Raw genomic sequence first — 19,121 nt, forward strand, 5'->3', positions numbered from 1 at the left:
ACTATGAAAGTATAACTCTACCATAAATCAAAGCCTGAAGCTAGCTTCGAAGAGAACAGAATGCAAGACTAGATAATGAGGAGGAATGTGGCAAGACTGCTAGGCCCCAGGCCGTGCGGGGTATGTTGAAGGTGGGGCAAGTCTTTGTACTTCTGTGTAGCGGGGAGACAGAATTCCAGGCGCAAGGTATGTGAGTATACTTACAAGCTCTTACACGGTAAAGGCTGAAGCTATGAGTCAGAAAGACGAACAGGTGATGGTTAATATTTAATATGTCCCGGGCTTTCGTGCACCCCTCGTGTTCTTTATTAGCCAGGGTGGAGGCCTAACCATACGGTGGCTCAGAGACCATTAAGTTACACGAACGGGTGGGCCAGCCAGAGAGGGCAGCAGCTCCCCTCCAAGGTCCTCCAGGTTCCTTGTCCCTCTGCATTCCCAAAGTAGGACACTTTCCTAACGTGGACAAAGGCTCACTACCACCACCTCCGAGGTACAGCTTGAGCAAGGAAAGGGGAGGCAGAGGACGTGAAGTTGTCGCATCACTTTGACTCGTACCCCACGGACTAGAACCTGGGGAAGGCAGTCCCTAGCTAGGAAATCCTATCGATGAAAACTCAGGAGGTTCTGTTTCTAAAAGGAAGAAGGGGGGCAAATAGAACCATCAGGGCTCAGTGACCACTTCTTTAAGGAGACTTTCAACAGTTCTCTACATTCTTAGCATGAATCCTGAGGCCTGAAGGAATGGGTATCTGGAGGCAGGGACTAAGAATAAAGGGAAGGGTTACCGGTGATGTGAGTACAAAGGGCCGGCCAAGTCTCCCGACAACCCCTCTGCTGGGCACACAGTTTGCCCTCAGAGTTTCTGTGCAGGTCACTGCAGTTGGACAGTAATTTGCATCGGAAAATCCAAATACCCACTTCCGGTCTCCATGCCTCCCTGGGCTACCCATTTGGACCTGAGGATCGTCTTCTAATGGGAGACAAGAGTAAAAGCTGAGACAGGAACCCAAGTTCCAGCTCCACTTCTCCAAACCAGGCCACGTGGGCATGCATTCCTCCAAACTGTGCTTCTGCCTCTATAATTCCTCCAAACCGTGCTTCTGCCTCCCCCAGCTCCAGTATTTAAATGGTCCAGATCTCAGTCTTTTCCTTGCTGTTATGTTGGTTAAAATAACCCCTTTCTAAAGCAGTGATTAATATGCGTGGACGCTGTGGAGCGCTGTCATCGCACAGCTCCGAGATCAGCTGGGGCGGTTCTAGGACATCTCCAGAGAACGTGGTCTAAATGTGAGAGGATGCTATTCTCATCATTTCGCACAAACTGTGACTCAAAATCTACGCAATGGTTCTCCCACTGTTACTGTCTACCCTGAGTTTCACTCAAGATTTTGTTTAAAGAAAATATTTCTGTGCTCAAAGGTTTAGAAACCATCATACAAGAATTTATAATAGCCTGTGTTCTTAAAGAATCCTAGCACAGGAATAAGACTTTATTAACTAAGAGTCAAAACGCATAAAATAACAATTCAAATTTATCTTCTCTTTTCCTTTGGGTATTGTAGGCAAAAGGGACTGAAGAAACATATTCCAAGGACTATGTTTAATTTTACAACATAGAGGAACAGGGTGCCTGGGTGGCTCAGTAGGTTAAAGCCTCTGCCTTCGGCTCAGGTCATGATCCCGGGGTCCTGGGATCAAGCCCTGCATCGGGCTCTCTGCTCAGCAGGGAGCCTGCTTCCCCTCCTCTCTGCCTACTTGCAATCTCTGTCAAATAAATAAATAAAATCTTTAAAAAAATAAAAAATTTTAAAAAACATAGAGGAACAGTAAAATAGTTTTATCTTTATAGTAACTATCCTCTGGAAAGAAAGGTTCTTAGAAAGAAGACAAACCTTCCAAAACACATCCTTGCTGTAACCATCACACACTACTCCTCCTCAATCCTTAGACACAGAACCTTTCCTCCCTCTAAAAAACTCCAGGCCCCCAAAACTAACCAAGTGGTCCTTCTGCCTTAGGATCATCCAATTTTCTTTCCTGTCACGAGTCTCCTCCAGCTTCAGTGTATACCTAGGCAACTATAACCATCTCAAGAACATCTGCATCTGGGATCGCTTCCTATGATAAATTCCACCCAAGAAACCACTGGTGGTTCCCCACACACCCTCCGCCAAAATCACATACCCAGAAACTTTACTTGGTCAACCCATAGTTTTCTTGAAAAAGAAAACCATCAAATATAAGACACAAACCTTCATAAAAATATAGTCATCAAATTTATTATTCTCATTAGGTTGCCATTTTATGGAGAATTCCTAAGATTAATGTTTCTTGACATGCAAGAGTCAGCATTAATAGCTCCTGTTACTATAAATACTACTGCTTGGAAGCAGTACAACTGTTCTAGAGTTTGAAGACTACAGACTTTTATTATTCAAATCTTATTCAGTGTTATGTTAAAATCAGAAGGTTCGGAACAGCTGGTTAGGAAGGTAGCCAAGATGCAGGAAAGATGTCTGAGCCTCCTTTTCAAGGGCAGCCAACTCTTGAACCGTAGGTGCCAAAATATCCACATGGCCTTTATAGTTTCCACCTGCATCACACACACAAATTATAAAGTAATGTAAATGACATGCTTGAAATAACTTGTCAGCAATACTTTGGCTCAATTACATCCGCTCATACATTGCTTCTAGCAATAAAAATGTACTACTGGGCAAGTCATCTCCACAAGTGAGTTCTAAAGACGTTAAATCCACAGATATGAATGATCAGGCCTAACAGTGTCCCAAGGCCCCTAGCAACCTCCCGCCTCTCCTTTTTTTTTTTTTTGGTTTGGAAACCACTAGCTCAGTAGACTGAATCTTAAAAAAAATTTTCAGAAATGAGCTAAGGGCATTCCAGGCAAAGGAAACAGTATGCTGGTTTACCACTTGATATTAAATCAAATGTTTTCAATTCTTTGTTCAAAGACCATTATACTTGTTTCCTAATAACTCTAAAAACATTCAACTAGTCTTTGTGACATTAATACCTCAAGAGAAACAGCTATGCTTCCATCCTTCATTCACATACAAATCACAACCCAAAAATGCTACAAGACACGTATGGATAAAGTGCTATGAGAATAATGAGGAAATGATTAATAAACTAAAAATAGACACTAACCGTGATGAGATGAAATTACTCTCTTCTACACACAGACGCCCAAGAAGGACACATTCACATTTAGAATAGAAATAAAAGGAACTCAAAACTCACCACCAGCAGCCCTTTTCTGACCGTAGGTGACTTTCCCGTCAAATTCATCCACTGGTACCTTTATATCCGGTTCAACCTGAGAAATGGTGCAATTCAGATGCTCTTCTATCTCAGACAGCAACTAAGATGGGAAAGGAAATATAAAAAGCATTTTCAAATAAAAATCTCATTTAGACAGAGTTGCACTTTAACGATGTCCAATGAAACTAGGAAGACTATAATAGTATAAATGGAAGTTAGATTTCTGAAGAGATAAACTCACAAGTTACCACTTACAAACTATAACTAACATTATAATCAATAACTACTTTTCCTCACATCTAACAAATAAAGCTAAGGTATTACTTTTATAATTAATTGTGGTCTATTGTTGCCAATTTCGTACATTTCTTAGGAGTCTTACCTGCATCTCATTGTACCATATAGTACAGCCACCGTCTTCCTTGAGTCTTGTGTTATAACACCCTTTTCCACGGCTGCTACATACATGGTACCAAACCTACATGAAATATGGAAAAAATATTAACATATATGGAGACTGCAGTATTATATGTCATCCAATGACTTCCACCATTCAGGAGCTCACTAACTAGGTCTTCTAAGACTTCTTTTTGAGAATGATCCTGAAGTTTTCCTAAAAGGCATGCCAATTACAGAAAGGAATTCTCAGATAAAAACAAGGATGAAAAAGTAAATACTGGAGAATACTCTATCAAAATTATATCAAAAAGTAAAGTCCAAATGCTTTCTATAATAAATACCAAAAAGCAAAATGAACAACTATTTTGGACAATGAGCTTATGGGAGTTCCTTATTCTTGCAACTGTTTGGTAAAGTTGCATCAAATTATACTGCAAAATCACAAGTTACACCCTCTACCACAAAAGTTCTCTGTGGCATGATGTCAGGGAGGGTTTAAATAGTTTTTGGTGAAATCAAGTACACTAAGGCTATTAGTGAAAATTATATTTTGCATTTTTCCTTTCTAAACTACATCCTACTGCTGGTCCATACAAGACTATAGAGAAAAAAGATGCCATTAAAAAGTTCACTTATATCCATATGCAACTGAATTCAATGTAAATGGAAAAATCAAACTGCTCTTACTTCCAACATCTAAAACGACAACAAACAATGAATATAATACAGCACTGAGAAGATTACCTTTTCTTTCTCTGTTGCTACCAAGGAAATGGCCAGACCCATCCTGAAAAGTTTTAGAAGTCTTTATTAGACTTTACTCTGAGGCATAAAAGCATGAAACGAAAAAAAAAAAAAAAAATTACAGCAGTACCTTTCAGCTCTTCCTACTCTGCCAATTCGATGTACGTAGTTTTGCTTTTCATCAGGCAAGGTGACATTTATAACTGCAAATAAAAGTAATTATTACCAATTGCCATTAATTTCTAAAATTTTCAACCATATTAGATGTTTGATGTTCTAAATATTTCAAAAACACTAGAGGGTTCACTCTGAATTCCGTAAAATTTAAACTGAAGTTATAAAAACTTTCTTTTTACCATAAGGAACACCGTGAATATCAATTCCTCTGGCGGCTACGTCTGTGCAAATCAAAAATCTTACATCTCCTTTCTAAAGAGAACAGAGAGGGGAGAAAGGAATTTATTATGACATATGCTAAAAAATAAATACAAATACTACCATACCACTGAGACCGCTAACTAATGTGTTACTATCAGATTAGAGGTCCAGATACTCATAATTCACTGGACCTTGTCTTAAATTTTTAAGTTATGATCCACTAAAACAAGACATTTAAGGTGAATAAATCAGTAATTGGATTCATTTTTATTTGCTTTTTTCTCACACCAAGATAAACTGCTTATAATTTGGATTTATCTTTAGAAATCCTGACTGGTAATGCCAAAGAAAGTTTATAAAATTTAAAAGAAAAAAAAGGGAAAGAGAAAATAGGAAAAAAATGTTAAAATATAAACATTATCTCTACCTTGTATTAAAATAAATTCAGAATACCAGGCATTTCACCTTGAGGTTACACTTTTTGTGACAACAGACAAAATTCTAAGACAAAGGAACAGAGAATGGGCCCCAGTGCTCTCACCAAGGAAATACAAATTAGCTTTTGCACGTCATTTGTGCCTCAAGGCACAGCAAAGTTAGACACAGAGTGGGGAAGGAATGCTGACCTGGGGTCCAGCGTACGAGCCTGGGTAGAGAAGGGCAAACATACACACACTGAAATGCGACCATACAACATGCTTCCATATGCACACTCTGCTCACATGGAAGCATAATCCAAAGTTCCTAAGCTCAGTACTTTCCACCTTCTATTCATACGATGGGTCTGAGAGAAAATGCTATTTGTACTCTGCACTGGGGTGAACACACGATAAATAACGAGAATGCTGTGGGTGGAGGCTCCTGCCCTTGTGTTCAAGACGGCTCAAACCCTCCCCACCTCCACTGAGAGCTAACCCACCTGTCCGCGGGCTGCCAGCATGAAAGTGGGACAGTGCGCCCCAAACAGTTACAAGAGTTTTTAATCCCACAAAACCGTACTCTTGCTACCTCCCTTAAATTAATCTACAAATTAACTTCGCTATGGGTATTACTACGAACTGTTAAAAAAATAATAATAATAAGACTCACAGAAATGGTTTAACTATCCCATGACACTTCTCTTAAAAATACCTACCTGAAAGAATTCAACTAAGACTTAAGTTGAAAATTCTTACCATAGCAGTGTTGCATGGAGAACATGTAACTGACCACTGCGTACTAAAGATGACTAAGCCCTGTCATCAAGGATATATCAACAGAGCAAAAATCTTTTGAAATTTCGAGAACAAGAATGGCTTATTAATACTAAATGTAACTGATTAAAATTGGCTACGATTCCCCCCTTAGCTATTAAGGAAATGCAGTCAACTAAATAGCAGTACCTTAAATCTTTCCAAATTTTGCTTCCTTTCATGAGGCTTTCTGTCCCCGTGAAGACAAACACATGAGAACTGATGTCCTTTTTTATCAGGTCCTGGTGAAGAGCACATTAAACAGTTAACCTTGGAAAACAATACACCAAAGACTGTATCAAAAAACCAATAGCATTCCGACTACAATGGTGCCATATAATTCCACAGAACTCTACACCCCAATTTGCCACAAACCACAGTTAACACAATTTCTGTCATAAGTGAAATGCCATTAAAATAAACTCCAGGAGCATTAAAACTGATTTACTTTGAAGGATATTTTTAAGTCACTCTTTCTGATGTATAGCAGACAGAACAGTATACCAAATGTGTTACTAAAAGGAAAACCTATGTGTATACCAGGAACCTCTCCGATCCCATATAAAGAAAGCTAAGAACCAAAAAAGTAGACAAGAGAGATCAATCTTGGAAGAACCAAAATAGGCATGATGAACTTCAGGCCCTTCCTAAAGGCCACGCCCACGAGCCTACCCCCCTCAGAATGTCCTAACAGCTTCATGATCTGGTACCCTGGCCAAAGCAGTTTAGGAGCAGCAAACTGGTAGGATGGAGAGGCATATACACTGGAAGCCAATTCTAAAAAAGAAATTCAAGTAGATACAGTAAGAAAATCCATCCAGTCCTGATCAGAGTAAGAATAAACAGCTGTCTAGAGCTCAAAAGAACCCGTAGGCTCCAGCAGGAATGCAGAGTAACAATTACACCATAACTAACTACTCTACATAGTAAACTTTAAGTTCAATAAAATTACTTCAGCATTCAAGAAAAATAGACCATGAAAGCTACCCACCCAAAATGAATACAAGAACTAATTTTGCAGAGAATAAATAATAGCTAATCAGAACTTCCAGAGGCCTACCCCTTAGGCCTTACTGCATTCTGAATTCAAGTTGTTTAGGGAAGTATCACACACACACACTCCTACTCCCCAGTCAAGCCGTGTATAGAGAGAGGAGGAATCCTTTATTTTCCTCTGTTAAACCTCTGAAGTTCTGGTATAAACTGTGTTACTTCGGTAACCCAGGTGTCCCAAGCAATGGCTTTTCTAACCAAATAATCAAATTCTCCATTCAAAACCAACATGGACAGGAAGAAGTATTACAGAACAGTCACTGTAACTAAAACCACCAAGCAAGGCTGTTTGCTAGGACTTGGGGGCAGCGGGGGCGGGGACCGGATGGTACTAAACTGTTCACAGTGATGAGCAATAGAACCTATTCCTCATATGACCATCAGTTCAACTTTTTAAACTGTTTGAGTTTTCTAGCTCCCTGACGTACATCAATTATAAAAAGAGATGTGTTTGGGGCCCCTGGGTGGCTCAGTGGGTTAAGTCTCTGCCTTCGGCTCAGGTCATGATCCTAGTGTCCTGGGATCGAGTCCCGCATTGGGCTCTCTGCTCAGCAGGGAGCCTGCTTCTTCCTCTCTCTCTTTCTTTCTTTCTTTTTTTTTTTTTTTTAAGATTTTATTTATTTATTTGTCAGAGAACGAGCGAGCGAGAGCGAGCACAGGCAGACAGAGCGGAAGGCAGAGTCAGAGGGAGAAGCAGGCTCCCTGCGGAGCAAGGAGCCCGATGCGGGACTCGATCCCAGGACGCTGGGATCATGACCTGAGCCGAAGGCAGCTGCTTAACCAACTGAGCCACTCAGGCGTCCCACCTCTCTCTCTTTCAGCCTGCCTCTCTGCCTACTTGTGATCTCGGTCTGTCAAATAAATAAATAAAATCTTTAAAAAAAGAGAGAGAGAGATGTGTTCGAGTTCTCCCCACTACGTAAGCAGGATTCATCTGTTACCTTGTACATCTGTCAATTTTTGCTTTATATATTTTTCAACATTAATTTCCAAACACAGCAACAATGAAAAGATCTCAAAGTAAATAGCTGTATTTTCACCTCCTAGATTATACCACTAACATTTATTATATTTACTGCCTGTCTAGCTCTTTTTCCTATCAATTCATTTTTATATTTTTGATGCATTTCAATATAAACTGCAAATATCTGTACAGTTCAGCATGCATCTCATTAACTAGAATGCAGTTATTTGTCTAGGTTTTATGATTTTCCTTCAAGGTGAAAGTTACATACAAGGAAATGTACAAATCTTAAGCAGATGTCTGGTGAGTTTTGACAAACGCACACACCTATGCAAGCCCTAAGTCCTATCAAGATAGAAAATATGAATGTCACTCCACAAAGTACCCCCATTCCCATTATGCTGGGGAAAAACCAATGTTGTGGGTTTCTTCCCCTTTCAGATTAATTCTGACTCTTCTAGAACTTCACATAAATGGAATCATACAGAATATAGGCTTGTATAAAGAATCTTTCATTCTGCAAGATGTCTGAGATTCACCCACAGCTGCTGAGTCCACCAATAGTCCATTCCTTTGTATCACTGAGCAGTATTTCCAGTGACTAAAAATTTCACATCTGGTTTAAGCCATTTCCCTACTGACAGCCACCTGGTATATCTTCAGTTTGGGGCTATTATAAATAAAGCTGCTATGACCCCTCTTGCTCACAGCTTCTGTCAATAAATCTTGGATAAACTTTATTTATCTCGAGTAACTAGGAGTTGAATTACTAAGCCATAAGATAGCAATGTTAATTTTATTTAAAAATGTAAGACCAGGGGTGCCCGGGTGGCTCAGTCAGTTAAGCGTCTGCCTTTAACTCAGGTCATGATCCCAGGCCCCCGCATTCAGGTCCCGACTCGGCGGGAAACCTGCTTCTCTCTCTTCCTCTCCCTCTGCTTGTGTTCCCTCTCTCACTGTGTCTCTGCCAAATAAATAAATAAATAAAATATTTTTAAAAAATACAAATGAAAATGGAAGCCCTTGTACCGACATGGCTGTCCAGCAACAGTGTGAGTACTCCAGCGCTCCACAACCCCGCCAAAAAGTGGCCTTGGATTTTTAATCTAGCCATTATAAAGAACGTACAGTGCTATTACGCTGTGATTTTGCATGTCGCTAATATTTGTCTTAAATTTACTGCATCTCTTGTTAACATAGCTAGACCGAGTTTCTTTTCACTAGTAGTTTAGATGATACATATATTTCTTCAGCCACTTTCAATCTCTCCATGTCCTCAGGTTTTAAGTATCTCTCTTATAAATAGCAAACAGCTAGATTTTATCCAGTCTAACCATCTACACCTTTTAACCAAGGACTTATATAGTGTTTACTCACTCAGATTTTTCCACCAGCCATCTTACTCTGTAATTGCTAACCATTCTGCTATTTCTTATTATTTTTCCTCTAGCTTTCTTAGCCTTTTTAAGATATTTTTTTTCTCCATTTATTGGCTTAGAAAATATACATTCTCTTATTTAATGATTATACTTGAAATTTTAACATTCAAGTTAATCAATAACATTACCCTTCTTCCAAATGGCAGCAGGACCTCAGAACACTGTAATGCATCTATACCTGTGTGGAAAGCCCTCACTGTCTGCGTGGGGCTTATCCTATGAAAAAGTACTAGATAAGCACAGATACTTACAATGCACCACTGCTACTTTAAATTCTGTGCATGCATTCGAGACTGCATCAACATGAGACTAATAATCTATTAAATGAGGAAATAAACACAATTTATTTCAAGTGAGGAAACATTACCTCCTCCTTGTTGCATAAAATATTGCTCCAAGTTATCACAGTCAATTTTGGTTCTACAGAAGATAATTGCTTGATCCATCTTGTGTTCCTTGATGGCCCGGACAGCATACTCCCCCTTCAGGATTTTAATAGCTTCAGACCACATCTCTTGAATACCATAACAACAACAAAAACAGAAAAAGAATTTCAATCTAAAACTGATATAAACACACATAATTACAGTCACAGACTTACTGCTTAACTCACCTACAACACTTTGCTTTAATAAAAAATAAGTGAGATTAAGATAGGATGAAATGGTGAGAATATCCATTCACTCATTTATTCCTGTTTCTGTTAATGTGCGTTTGTGCCACCTTATGGGCACCAAAACACCTATAATCGTACCTCTTATGAGGGAAACAGACATATAACCACAAGCAAACAGAGCTTCATACCTACAACAAAACTCTGTTCCTATCTCTTATAGACAACTAATCATATGCTGCCTTGCATTAACTCCCCTAACTGCTCAATAAATGTTTACTCAATTATTTTAACCCCTTTTAAAAATAATCAATGTACTTCTTAAATTTAACACCAGAAAGTTCATACTTCTACGGAATAAAAAAACTGTATGTCAAACGAAGTCCTTTCTTAGCCATCACCCCCCATCTGTTTCAGTGGGAAGCTAATGCTACAGTTACCAACTATCTAATGGGAAATTTTAATTCTGTAACCCACCATATTTCTCAAGTCTCTCTAGTCATATCTAATTGTTATATAAACTAAGCAAAACATTTACAAGAAAAAATACATGAAGTAACAATTTTTACTTTATAAAATGTATTCTCAAAGAGTAGGAGGACACATTATTTTGAATCATCAGTGTCTCTGCTCCTCTCCAACAAAAAGGCTATTTGAGCATGCACCTTATAAATTTGGAACTGCATATAAAACTGAATTCAAAGGGACTCTATTTAATCAAGATTTCAGAAAATTCACCTTTCAGATACTTGCCATAAACCTACCCATGGATCCAACCGTGAAGCAAATGCAGTCTCACCCTCCCCAATGACCCACGTGAGACATCAAACATCAAACATGCAGCCTAATGGGTCTAAGAACTACTCAACATTCCATAAGCACTATCCTTGCAAAAGAATGTACACTCATAGATCTTTAAAATATTATGAACCTGAAACAAAGTCTCTGCTCTGCAAATAAATATCTTCACTGAATTCAATGTTCACCTTTTTAAAAACCAATAAATATTTAATGATCTAATGATATTCAGTTTAGGAGGATGAAAACGGCCAGGAGATGGATGGTGGCCATGGATGCAAAGTAGGAATGTACTTCATGCCACTGAACTTGATCCACTTCAGAATGGTTAAAACGGGAAATTTTGTGTTAGATATACCTTACCATTTACAAAAAGAATAAACTATTTCAAGATAATTTCTGTATCTTCCACAAAGTTGTAAGCTAAAGACATTTTCCTTTATTACTTAATTCCCTCAATGAAGAATCTATGTGACATTTCTCCAGAAATTCAGGACCAATATAAAATCTGTTGCCAGAGAATTTTGCTAATATCCTATGATAAAAAAAGAATTCCAAAATCCAAAGTATGTGTGACCTAGCTGTCAGGAGACTAACATCTGAAATTCAGTGATTAATGCTGCTCTTAGCTGACTGGTATCAACATTTCCCTCATTTCCTTATTATTTTTGGTGCTTTTATCTTCAGATTTCCTGTTCTAATTTTATAGGTCACCTCAAATCCTTCATGAGAATAGATGGGGCATAAATTCAATTAAAACAAACCAATTCGTTTTCAAAATCTTTCAAAACCATTCATTAATTCATTCACCCATTCATTCATTCCCTCACTTAATCACTCATTCAACTTACCTGGACTATTAGCACCAGGCCTTGTGTTATCTTTTGCATGTACATCATCAGTCTATTAAAAGAAAAGGTTAACAAAGGGTAGCAAGTGGCTAAGTAAGGATTCCAAACAGGTATCATTTTTTTAAAGGGAAAAATGTACCTAACTTTAGACTGCATTTCAGACTAGGCAAAAGCATTCTTCAGATTTAGAAAACCCTTTATTAACTGTAAGTCTAAGACTAAGCAATTTTAAATGTAATAAAAATGGTTTTTAGATGTAATAAAAAAGGTGGCTTTTAGAAATTATATACTTATAATATACAACACACCCTTATTTTATAAAGGTAAATCTAAGAACAGCGGAAGAAAAAAACACTAGGTAGACACATGAAATTTCTTTTTAGGAAAATAAAGAACCTCAAGAGGACACTAAAATATTATTGAAAACAGCATCATTGTATCTGAAATTAGATCTAGGTATATATATTATCCTACTCATTTATCAAAATTACATCAAGGAAGATGATCATTGAAAGTAATTCTTATAGAGGGGGCGCGCCTGGGCGGCTCAGTGCCTTCGGCTCAGGTCATGATCTCAGGGTTCTGGGATCAGGTCCCGCATCAGTCTCTCTGCTCAGCAGGGAGTCTGCTTCCCCTCCTCTCTCTGCCTGCCTCTCTGCCTACTTGTGACCTCTCTCTGTCAAATAAATAAAATCTTTAAAAAAAAAAAAAAAAAAAGTAACTCTTACAGAGAAAAAAATAAAAGCCCATCACTTATTCTGTGCTCTCAAGGCCTAACCTTTTGCGGTCACTGGGTGGATTTCTCTTTTCTCAGGTACAGTATCTGGCTGTAAGCATCACTAAGAGCCCAAGGTTAAGCTAGTTTATGTAAGTTTTATTCCCCATAAATGTTAGCAGTGTGAAGTACTCACTCTAATGTGGTTTTTCCCAAGCCTTTCCCAGAGTCTGTCAGTTTTGGGATTCACCGGGACAACCACATGGTGTACAGTGTCCGGAACGGAGTCTTCTCCTTTTAAATCAACCCAGGTGGGAAAATGCATTATCTTCTCAGACAGCTTCTTCACATCAAAAGAATGCAAAGTAGCAGAGCAAACAATCACCTAAGAGGGAAAAATAAGTTTAGATCAACTTTTATTTTACAGTAATAATTCCACCATATGAATACTAATGTGGGCCCCAAAGCATGTTAACCTGGAATCTACAGATGAGTTTAATACCGAACCGGGCAGCAGCAACTGGTGACAGAACTCTGGGCCGGTTAATCTCTGTGAACTACAGTCCCCTCGCTCACAGGCCGTCCCCTCGCTCCCCCTGAGTCCCCTCGCTGCTACGGAAACCATGCCATCGAGTCCACGAGGCCCTAAGAAGACTAAGATGAAGAGGTTACTGTTTGTTCCCTTCTCTCCCCCTTAAAGCCTCTTCTACCTCTCAAATTCTTCCTAGGAACTGAAGGTGAGAAAAATAAGAGTAATATTTTAAGAAATAATGACAACAGCTGTTTTCAACAGCTCATGATATTGCCCCCTCAAACACGAAGCAGTCCTCCTCACAGTCCGAAATATAAACTCTAAATGCTCTGTAGAAAAAAAACTAAGAATTTTTTACTTATCTTCTGTGACACCTAATTTTCTTAAGTTCCCTTCTCCTTCATTTCTAGGCGCAGCTTTCAAGACCGTTTCTTTGTGTGTACTATTTACTCAGGTAATAAAGAAAATGTTTTATTTGGCAGTTAATGTAATCATAAGACACCAAAACAAAATGTAGAACAAAACAAAATAAGCATTAACACATAACAACTGTCCACATGTATTTTAAGATGCATCTGTCATTTCATACCTGAAGTCTTTTCCCGTCAGAGGTAATCTGAGGAATCTGATTATGAATCCTATTTATAAAATCAGAGTAACCTTGAGAAAGAAGCCCATCCTGAATGAGAAGCAAAGAAAAGCATAAATTTTTTAATCAATACCTGAATCTTTCTTTTGTAAATCAAGTGTAGAAAGATAATGGGAATGTATTCATAAGCATACATATCCCCATATTCTCAAAATGATTATTTCCCATCAGATGAAGACAAGTTATAAATTCAACTTTAATTCCATGTGACTAGAATATAAAAAAGCTGACCATAAACAACCCAAAAACTATACTCCAGTATTCTAAAATGAATACTAGAGATGACAGTTTCTATCACATATCCTTAAACATGTAATTTTAATATGAAAAAAATGAAAACAAAAATCCTCAGTATTAAGAAACCACCTCAACTCATACTGAAAATACTTTGAAAGTATGTCTCAAGAGCTTCCAAGAAGATGGAGAAGGGAGTTGAGGGAAATTGGAAGGGGAGGTGAACCATGAGAGACTATGGACTCTGAAAAACAATCTGAGGGTTCTGAAGGGGCGGGGGGTGGGAGGTTGGGAGAGTCTGGTGGTGGGTATTATGGAGGGCACGGACTACATGGAGCACTGGGTGTGGTGCATATACAACAAATTCTGGTACACTGAAAAGAAATTGAAAAAATAAAAAATTTTTTAAAAAAAAGAGCTTCCAAGACATTAATGTTCTTAGACTTTACATTGTGCCACTCTAACATGAAAAAATAACTATAATGTGTAAAATAATCTATGTATCAACAAAGATAGCTATTTGGAGTAAAAAACAAATCTACATATCTAGTGACAAGAGTGGTTAAATAAACCATGAAATATCCATATAATAGACCACTAGACAGCCTTTAAAAACTGTTCACAAATAAGGACATGAAATACTTAAGAGACTTTATTAAAAAAAAAAGTTTTCCTAGATTCACATAACTTGATTTACCATGTAAAATAGTATTTATATAAATACAAGGAGTGGATGAAAATATACCAAACTACTAGTAATGATTATTTCTAGGTATTAGAATCATGACTGAATTGTGGTTTTTTCCATCATTTTACATATTTTTATCTCCCGAAACACAAGCAAAAAAATTTTTTTTAAGTACGACTATATTTCAACATACAGCTTCATCCAGGACCAGGAATCTAACTTGGGATAAGTTCAGCTTTCCAGTTGACACCAAATCATCTAGTCTTCCTGGAGTGCCAACGACTATATCTACCTGAAAAATATCAAAAGCACCTAATGAAAACCAAACCACTATTCTGATCACTGTAAAACAGCAACAAACAGTGGTTTACTTACGGTGAAAACATGCACACTGAAGCAGTCATCATCAGCTCGAAATTCTCAGAACAGGAACTGTAGATAATGCCCTATTACCATACCTGTATTTGGTTTGGAATTAATGTGAAGATTTTGGATAACTGATTTTGACATCCTTAACTGTTACGTACAGTCTAATACATAAAATTTGTATTCTGTGAATGAATGAATTTTTGGGAACTCTGAAGTCCAGCCAGATTCAAACGCCAGCTCCACCACCCAGTGGTGTGACCTCATCTCTTCTACTTTCAACTTTCCCTTTTTTTGAAATGGGCAACACCTTTGGCGATGCAAGATGGCTCTGACAACTGATACAACACCGTGCTAATGTTTTAAAACTACTGTTATCATCTCATGACCACGAAAGGAAACACTACTATTATTATTCATTTTTGTTTTTGTTTTTGTTTTTTTTAAGTAGGCTCCATGCCCAGTGGGAAGCCAAAACAGCCCCAGGGGGGCTTCAGCTCATGACCCCAAGTTCAACACCTGAGCTAAGATCAAGAATCGGATGCTTCACTGACTAAGCCATCCAGATGCCCTAAATATTCATATTTTTACATGAGGAAACTGAAGTTTAGAATACTAAAAATCACAAGAACTTAAATGATACAGCTTGTAAGTATCCAAATTGGAATTTCAAACTTGGTACAAACAAGAGAAAAGGTCTAACTCAAGAACAAGGTTTATTTTAACTTTTTATTGTAAAAATTCTCAAACATACTCAAAGGGAAGAGAATTATAAACTCCACACCAGTACAAACAATGAACAGTATTTTACATTCACACATGCATCTTTTAATCAAGTTCACAGTGATCAGGAATATGGGTTTTAAAGTAAGCGCTACCTAGAGGCTATAAGATGTTGGGCAAGTGACTTAATATTCAGTATAAGTCCTCTTCCTAATCTATAAAAATGGGGAGAATACTATTTCATTAGTACTGATAACTATAAGCAAGTCTCAGTTCAAAGTAGAGAATATTGCCTGAAAATATGAAGATAAGGCCTGTTTAATGTATTAAGAACCAGCTATGTGCCAAGCACGGTGACAGGTCCTATACATAGCAATGAACAAAATATCCCTCTGATTCTTTACTTTTTACTGTAACACCTCTTTACAATAGGATTCCAACCTACATATCAGTCTCCACTCTCCTCAATTTCAGCAGCTAAAGTCAGCATGAAAACTCACTTTATGTGAAATATATATACTAGGTCTCTCAGGTTTAAAAAATGATAAGCTGGAAAAACCTGTATAATAGCACCAATTACTCCTCTGGGCGTCAACTGCACATGTTGCTTAACTGTGCAACTTTTTAAAATTGTAAAAATTACACAGTTCTACTCTCTCACTCCAAAAGCTGACTTTAGCCCAGGACAAGACACAACACAGGACTATGGCTGAGCCAGAGGATGATGGGAGATCACAGGAGGACAGAATACAGATGGAAAGAGCAGAAAGAGAATGTATTAGATTCCCTAAGCAGAATGGCTCTGAAGGTGTCAAGAAAGCCACAGAATAAAACTACCATTGGATTTAGCCAGTACTAAATTTAGATATGAATGACAGAAGCATACAGAATTCGCTAAAATCTCTACAGCTGGAAAACAGGAGTTAAGAAACTTAATAACTTCTGAGGAAAATGGATTTGGGTTTGAGGAGCCAAGAATGGAAATGAACATTAAATCTCTTACAACCACTAAAAAATATAGCACAGCAAGTAAGATCAAAGCAATATTACTATCTTAAAATACACTTGATCTTAAAATAGTATTAACAAGTATAGTAATAGGATTCCTTGCTTTTAATATGTCATACCAGGTCAATCTAAACCACACAGCATAAAATTTCATTTGACAGGGGCACCAATGGAACTGAAAGAAGTGGACATAATTCCTCGCCATGACTCAGTATCAGGTGGGTTAGATTAAATAATAAAATATTTAGGGAAGGAAATGGGAGAGAAATTTGAAAGGGACAAGTTACTTCACACATATGAAATATTTTATGAAGTCCTATCTATATCTAGCGCCACAGGATTGATGAGCCCAGTTAAGAATATTACCTTATAAGAAGGATCCCAGTCCTAGCTTTGTCTTTTGTAACTGCATGCCTACGCACCCTTTGTAAGACTCCCCTGACCCATATCTGAACTCATCTCCCTCCTCCTGAAGCCAGAGTGTATCACTTTTCATCCGTCCCTTGGGTCACTGCCAAAATGTCCACATTCTCTGCAATCCACTTGATTTCCATTTCTATTCTTAACTCCAGTTTCTTTTTTTCCCATTATCTCCAAAAGAAAGGATTCTTTTCTTTTTTAAAGATTTTATTTTTTGACAGACAGAGATCACAAGTAGGCAGAGAGGCAGGCAGAGAGAGAGAGGGAAGCAGGCTCCCTGCTGAGCAGAAATTCCCTATGCGGGGCCTGATCCCAGGACACTGAGATCATGACCTGAGCTGAGGGCAGAGGCTTAACCCACTGAGCTACCCAGGTGCCCCAAAAGAAAGGATTCTTAATTCATGAGAAAGCAAGAAGAAAATCCTCAAGTGCTCAAAAGGTAAACAAAACAACAACAACAAAAAAAGTATGCTGAATTTTGCATGAGGGGTTTGGAAGAAACTACCGTGCTGTATACACTTGGGAAAAGAAAAGACATACTTGCAACATGTTTTTGAACAAATTTTGTTTTGATCTTGTTCTAATTTCAGACTCACTTGATTTTTCTTGAAACACAACAGAACTACAACTGCCAAAATGATAGCTCATAACGTAACCTCTTAAAAATTGAAAGTACAACTTACCCCATTATCCAAAACAGAGAGCTGATCCCGTGCCGCAACACCTCCAATTATCAGAAGCTCCCTGAAATAAATACCATAATGATAACATAGAAAACGATTCAAGCTGGCCGTGTTGTTTGACTTGTATCCGTTTCTTTTCGGTGGAAATTAAGGGTAAATTAAGTAACTGAGAAACAATCTACAACCAGAGGCTGGAGAAGGGTGGAATTTAAGCACTTCTCTTGCAGCAGACGCATAAATGCTAGAACAGGCCGTGCAGAGGAGCACGTGAACACCCGAGACCCAGAAGACACCAGTTCTCATTCGTTTCCATGTCCTCCTGTACTAGGCTAATTCCCAGGGCTCCAAAATCTGCTTCCAATCTACCTTCTTGAACATTTGTGGTTGTATGTGTATAAATTATCTCTCTGAAATATAGAAGTATCAATTGTTAAAAGTTGCCTCCAGATGGGATAACTAAAAACTGGGGGACTAGGTGAAATACTTATTTTTCACAGGATATTCTTTCACATTGTTTGAATTTTTCTCATTCCAAATAAATTTTTTTTAATGTTTAGATTAAAAAAGATCACATTATGCCAAGGCAATTCTATGTGGGGGAAAGAACAGCCTTTTCAACAAATGGTACTGGGACAAATGGATATGCACGTGCGAAAGAATGAGGTTAGACCTCTTTTTAATACTACACACAAAAATTAATTCAAAATAAATTACAGGTGCAATTACAAGACACGAAACTAAAACTTTAAGAAGAAAACAAGGGGGTAAATTTTCATGACTTTGGGCAGGCAAAGTCTCATCATATGGGACACCAAAAACAAAAGGAACAAATGAAAAAAATAAATCAGACCTCAATATTAAAAACCTTTGTACTTCCGGGCACCTGGGTGGCTCAGTGGGTTAAAGCCTCTGCCTTCGGCTCAGGTCATGATCCCAGGGTCCTGGGATCGAGCTCCATATTGGGCTCTATGCTCAGCGGGGAGCCTGCTTTCCTCTCTCTCTCTCTGCCTGCCTCTCTGCCTACTTGTGATCTCTGTCAAATAAATAAATAAAATCTTTTTAAAAAAAATAAATAAATAAAAACCTTTGTACTTCAAAGACACTATCAAGAGAGTGAAAATATCCACAAATCCTGTATCTAATAAATAATATCATATGCGTATCAGAATATATAAAGAACTCTGATAACTCAACAAAACAACAACCCAAATGAAAAATGGGCAATAAAATGTGGACATTACAAATGGCCAATAAGCCTAAGAAAAGATGTTCAACACCATTAGCTATTAGGGAAATGCAAATCAAAACCATAATAAGATATGATTTCATACCCATTAGGATGGCTACAAT

At 38.0% G+C, this 19,121-nt stretch overlaps 1 protein-coding gene across 2 annotated transcripts in view; it reads right to left on the reverse strand.

The window, feature by feature from the left end:
• Window positions 1-2,253: 2,253 nt before the first annotated feature.
• Window positions 2,254-19,121, reverse strand: part of DDX1 (DEAD-box helicase 1) — a 33,325-nt gene continuing 16,457 nt past the window's right edge. For both annotated transcript variants that reach the window (XM_032353265.1, XM_032353266.1), the window contains exons 14-26: window positions 17,772-17,832; window positions 14,765-14,863; window positions 13,590-13,679; window positions 12,665-12,853; window positions 11,754-11,805; window positions 9,859-10,005; window positions 6,186-6,277; window positions 4,782-4,854; window positions 4,556-4,628; window positions 4,426-4,468; window positions 3,665-3,760; window positions 3,262-3,382; window positions 2,254-2,593 (exon numbers count right to left, since the gene is read on the reverse strand). In XM_032353265.1, the coding sequence (XP_032209156.1) occupies window positions 2,463-2,593; window positions 3,262-3,382; window positions 3,665-3,760; window positions 4,426-4,468; window positions 4,556-4,628; window positions 4,782-4,854; window positions 6,186-6,277; window positions 9,859-10,005; window positions 11,754-11,805; window positions 12,665-12,853; window positions 13,590-13,679; window positions 14,765-14,863; window positions 17,772-17,832 (1,267 nt within the window). In that variant the 3' untranslated portion in view covers window positions 2,254-2,462. The remainder of the gene's footprint in view (window positions 2,594-3,261; window positions 3,383-3,664; window positions 3,761-4,425; window positions 4,469-4,555; window positions 4,629-4,781; window positions 4,855-6,185; window positions 6,278-9,858; window positions 10,006-11,753; window positions 11,806-12,664; window positions 12,854-13,589; window positions 13,680-14,764; window positions 14,864-17,771; window positions 17,833-19,121) is intronic.

This window comes from Mustela erminea, chromosome 7, assembly GCF_009829155.1.
Source record: "Mustela erminea isolate mMusErm1 chromosome 7, mMusErm1.Pri, whole genome shotgun sequence".
NCBI classification, from domain to species: Eukaryota; Metazoa; Chordata; class Mammalia; order Carnivora; family Mustelidae; genus Mustela; species Mustela erminea.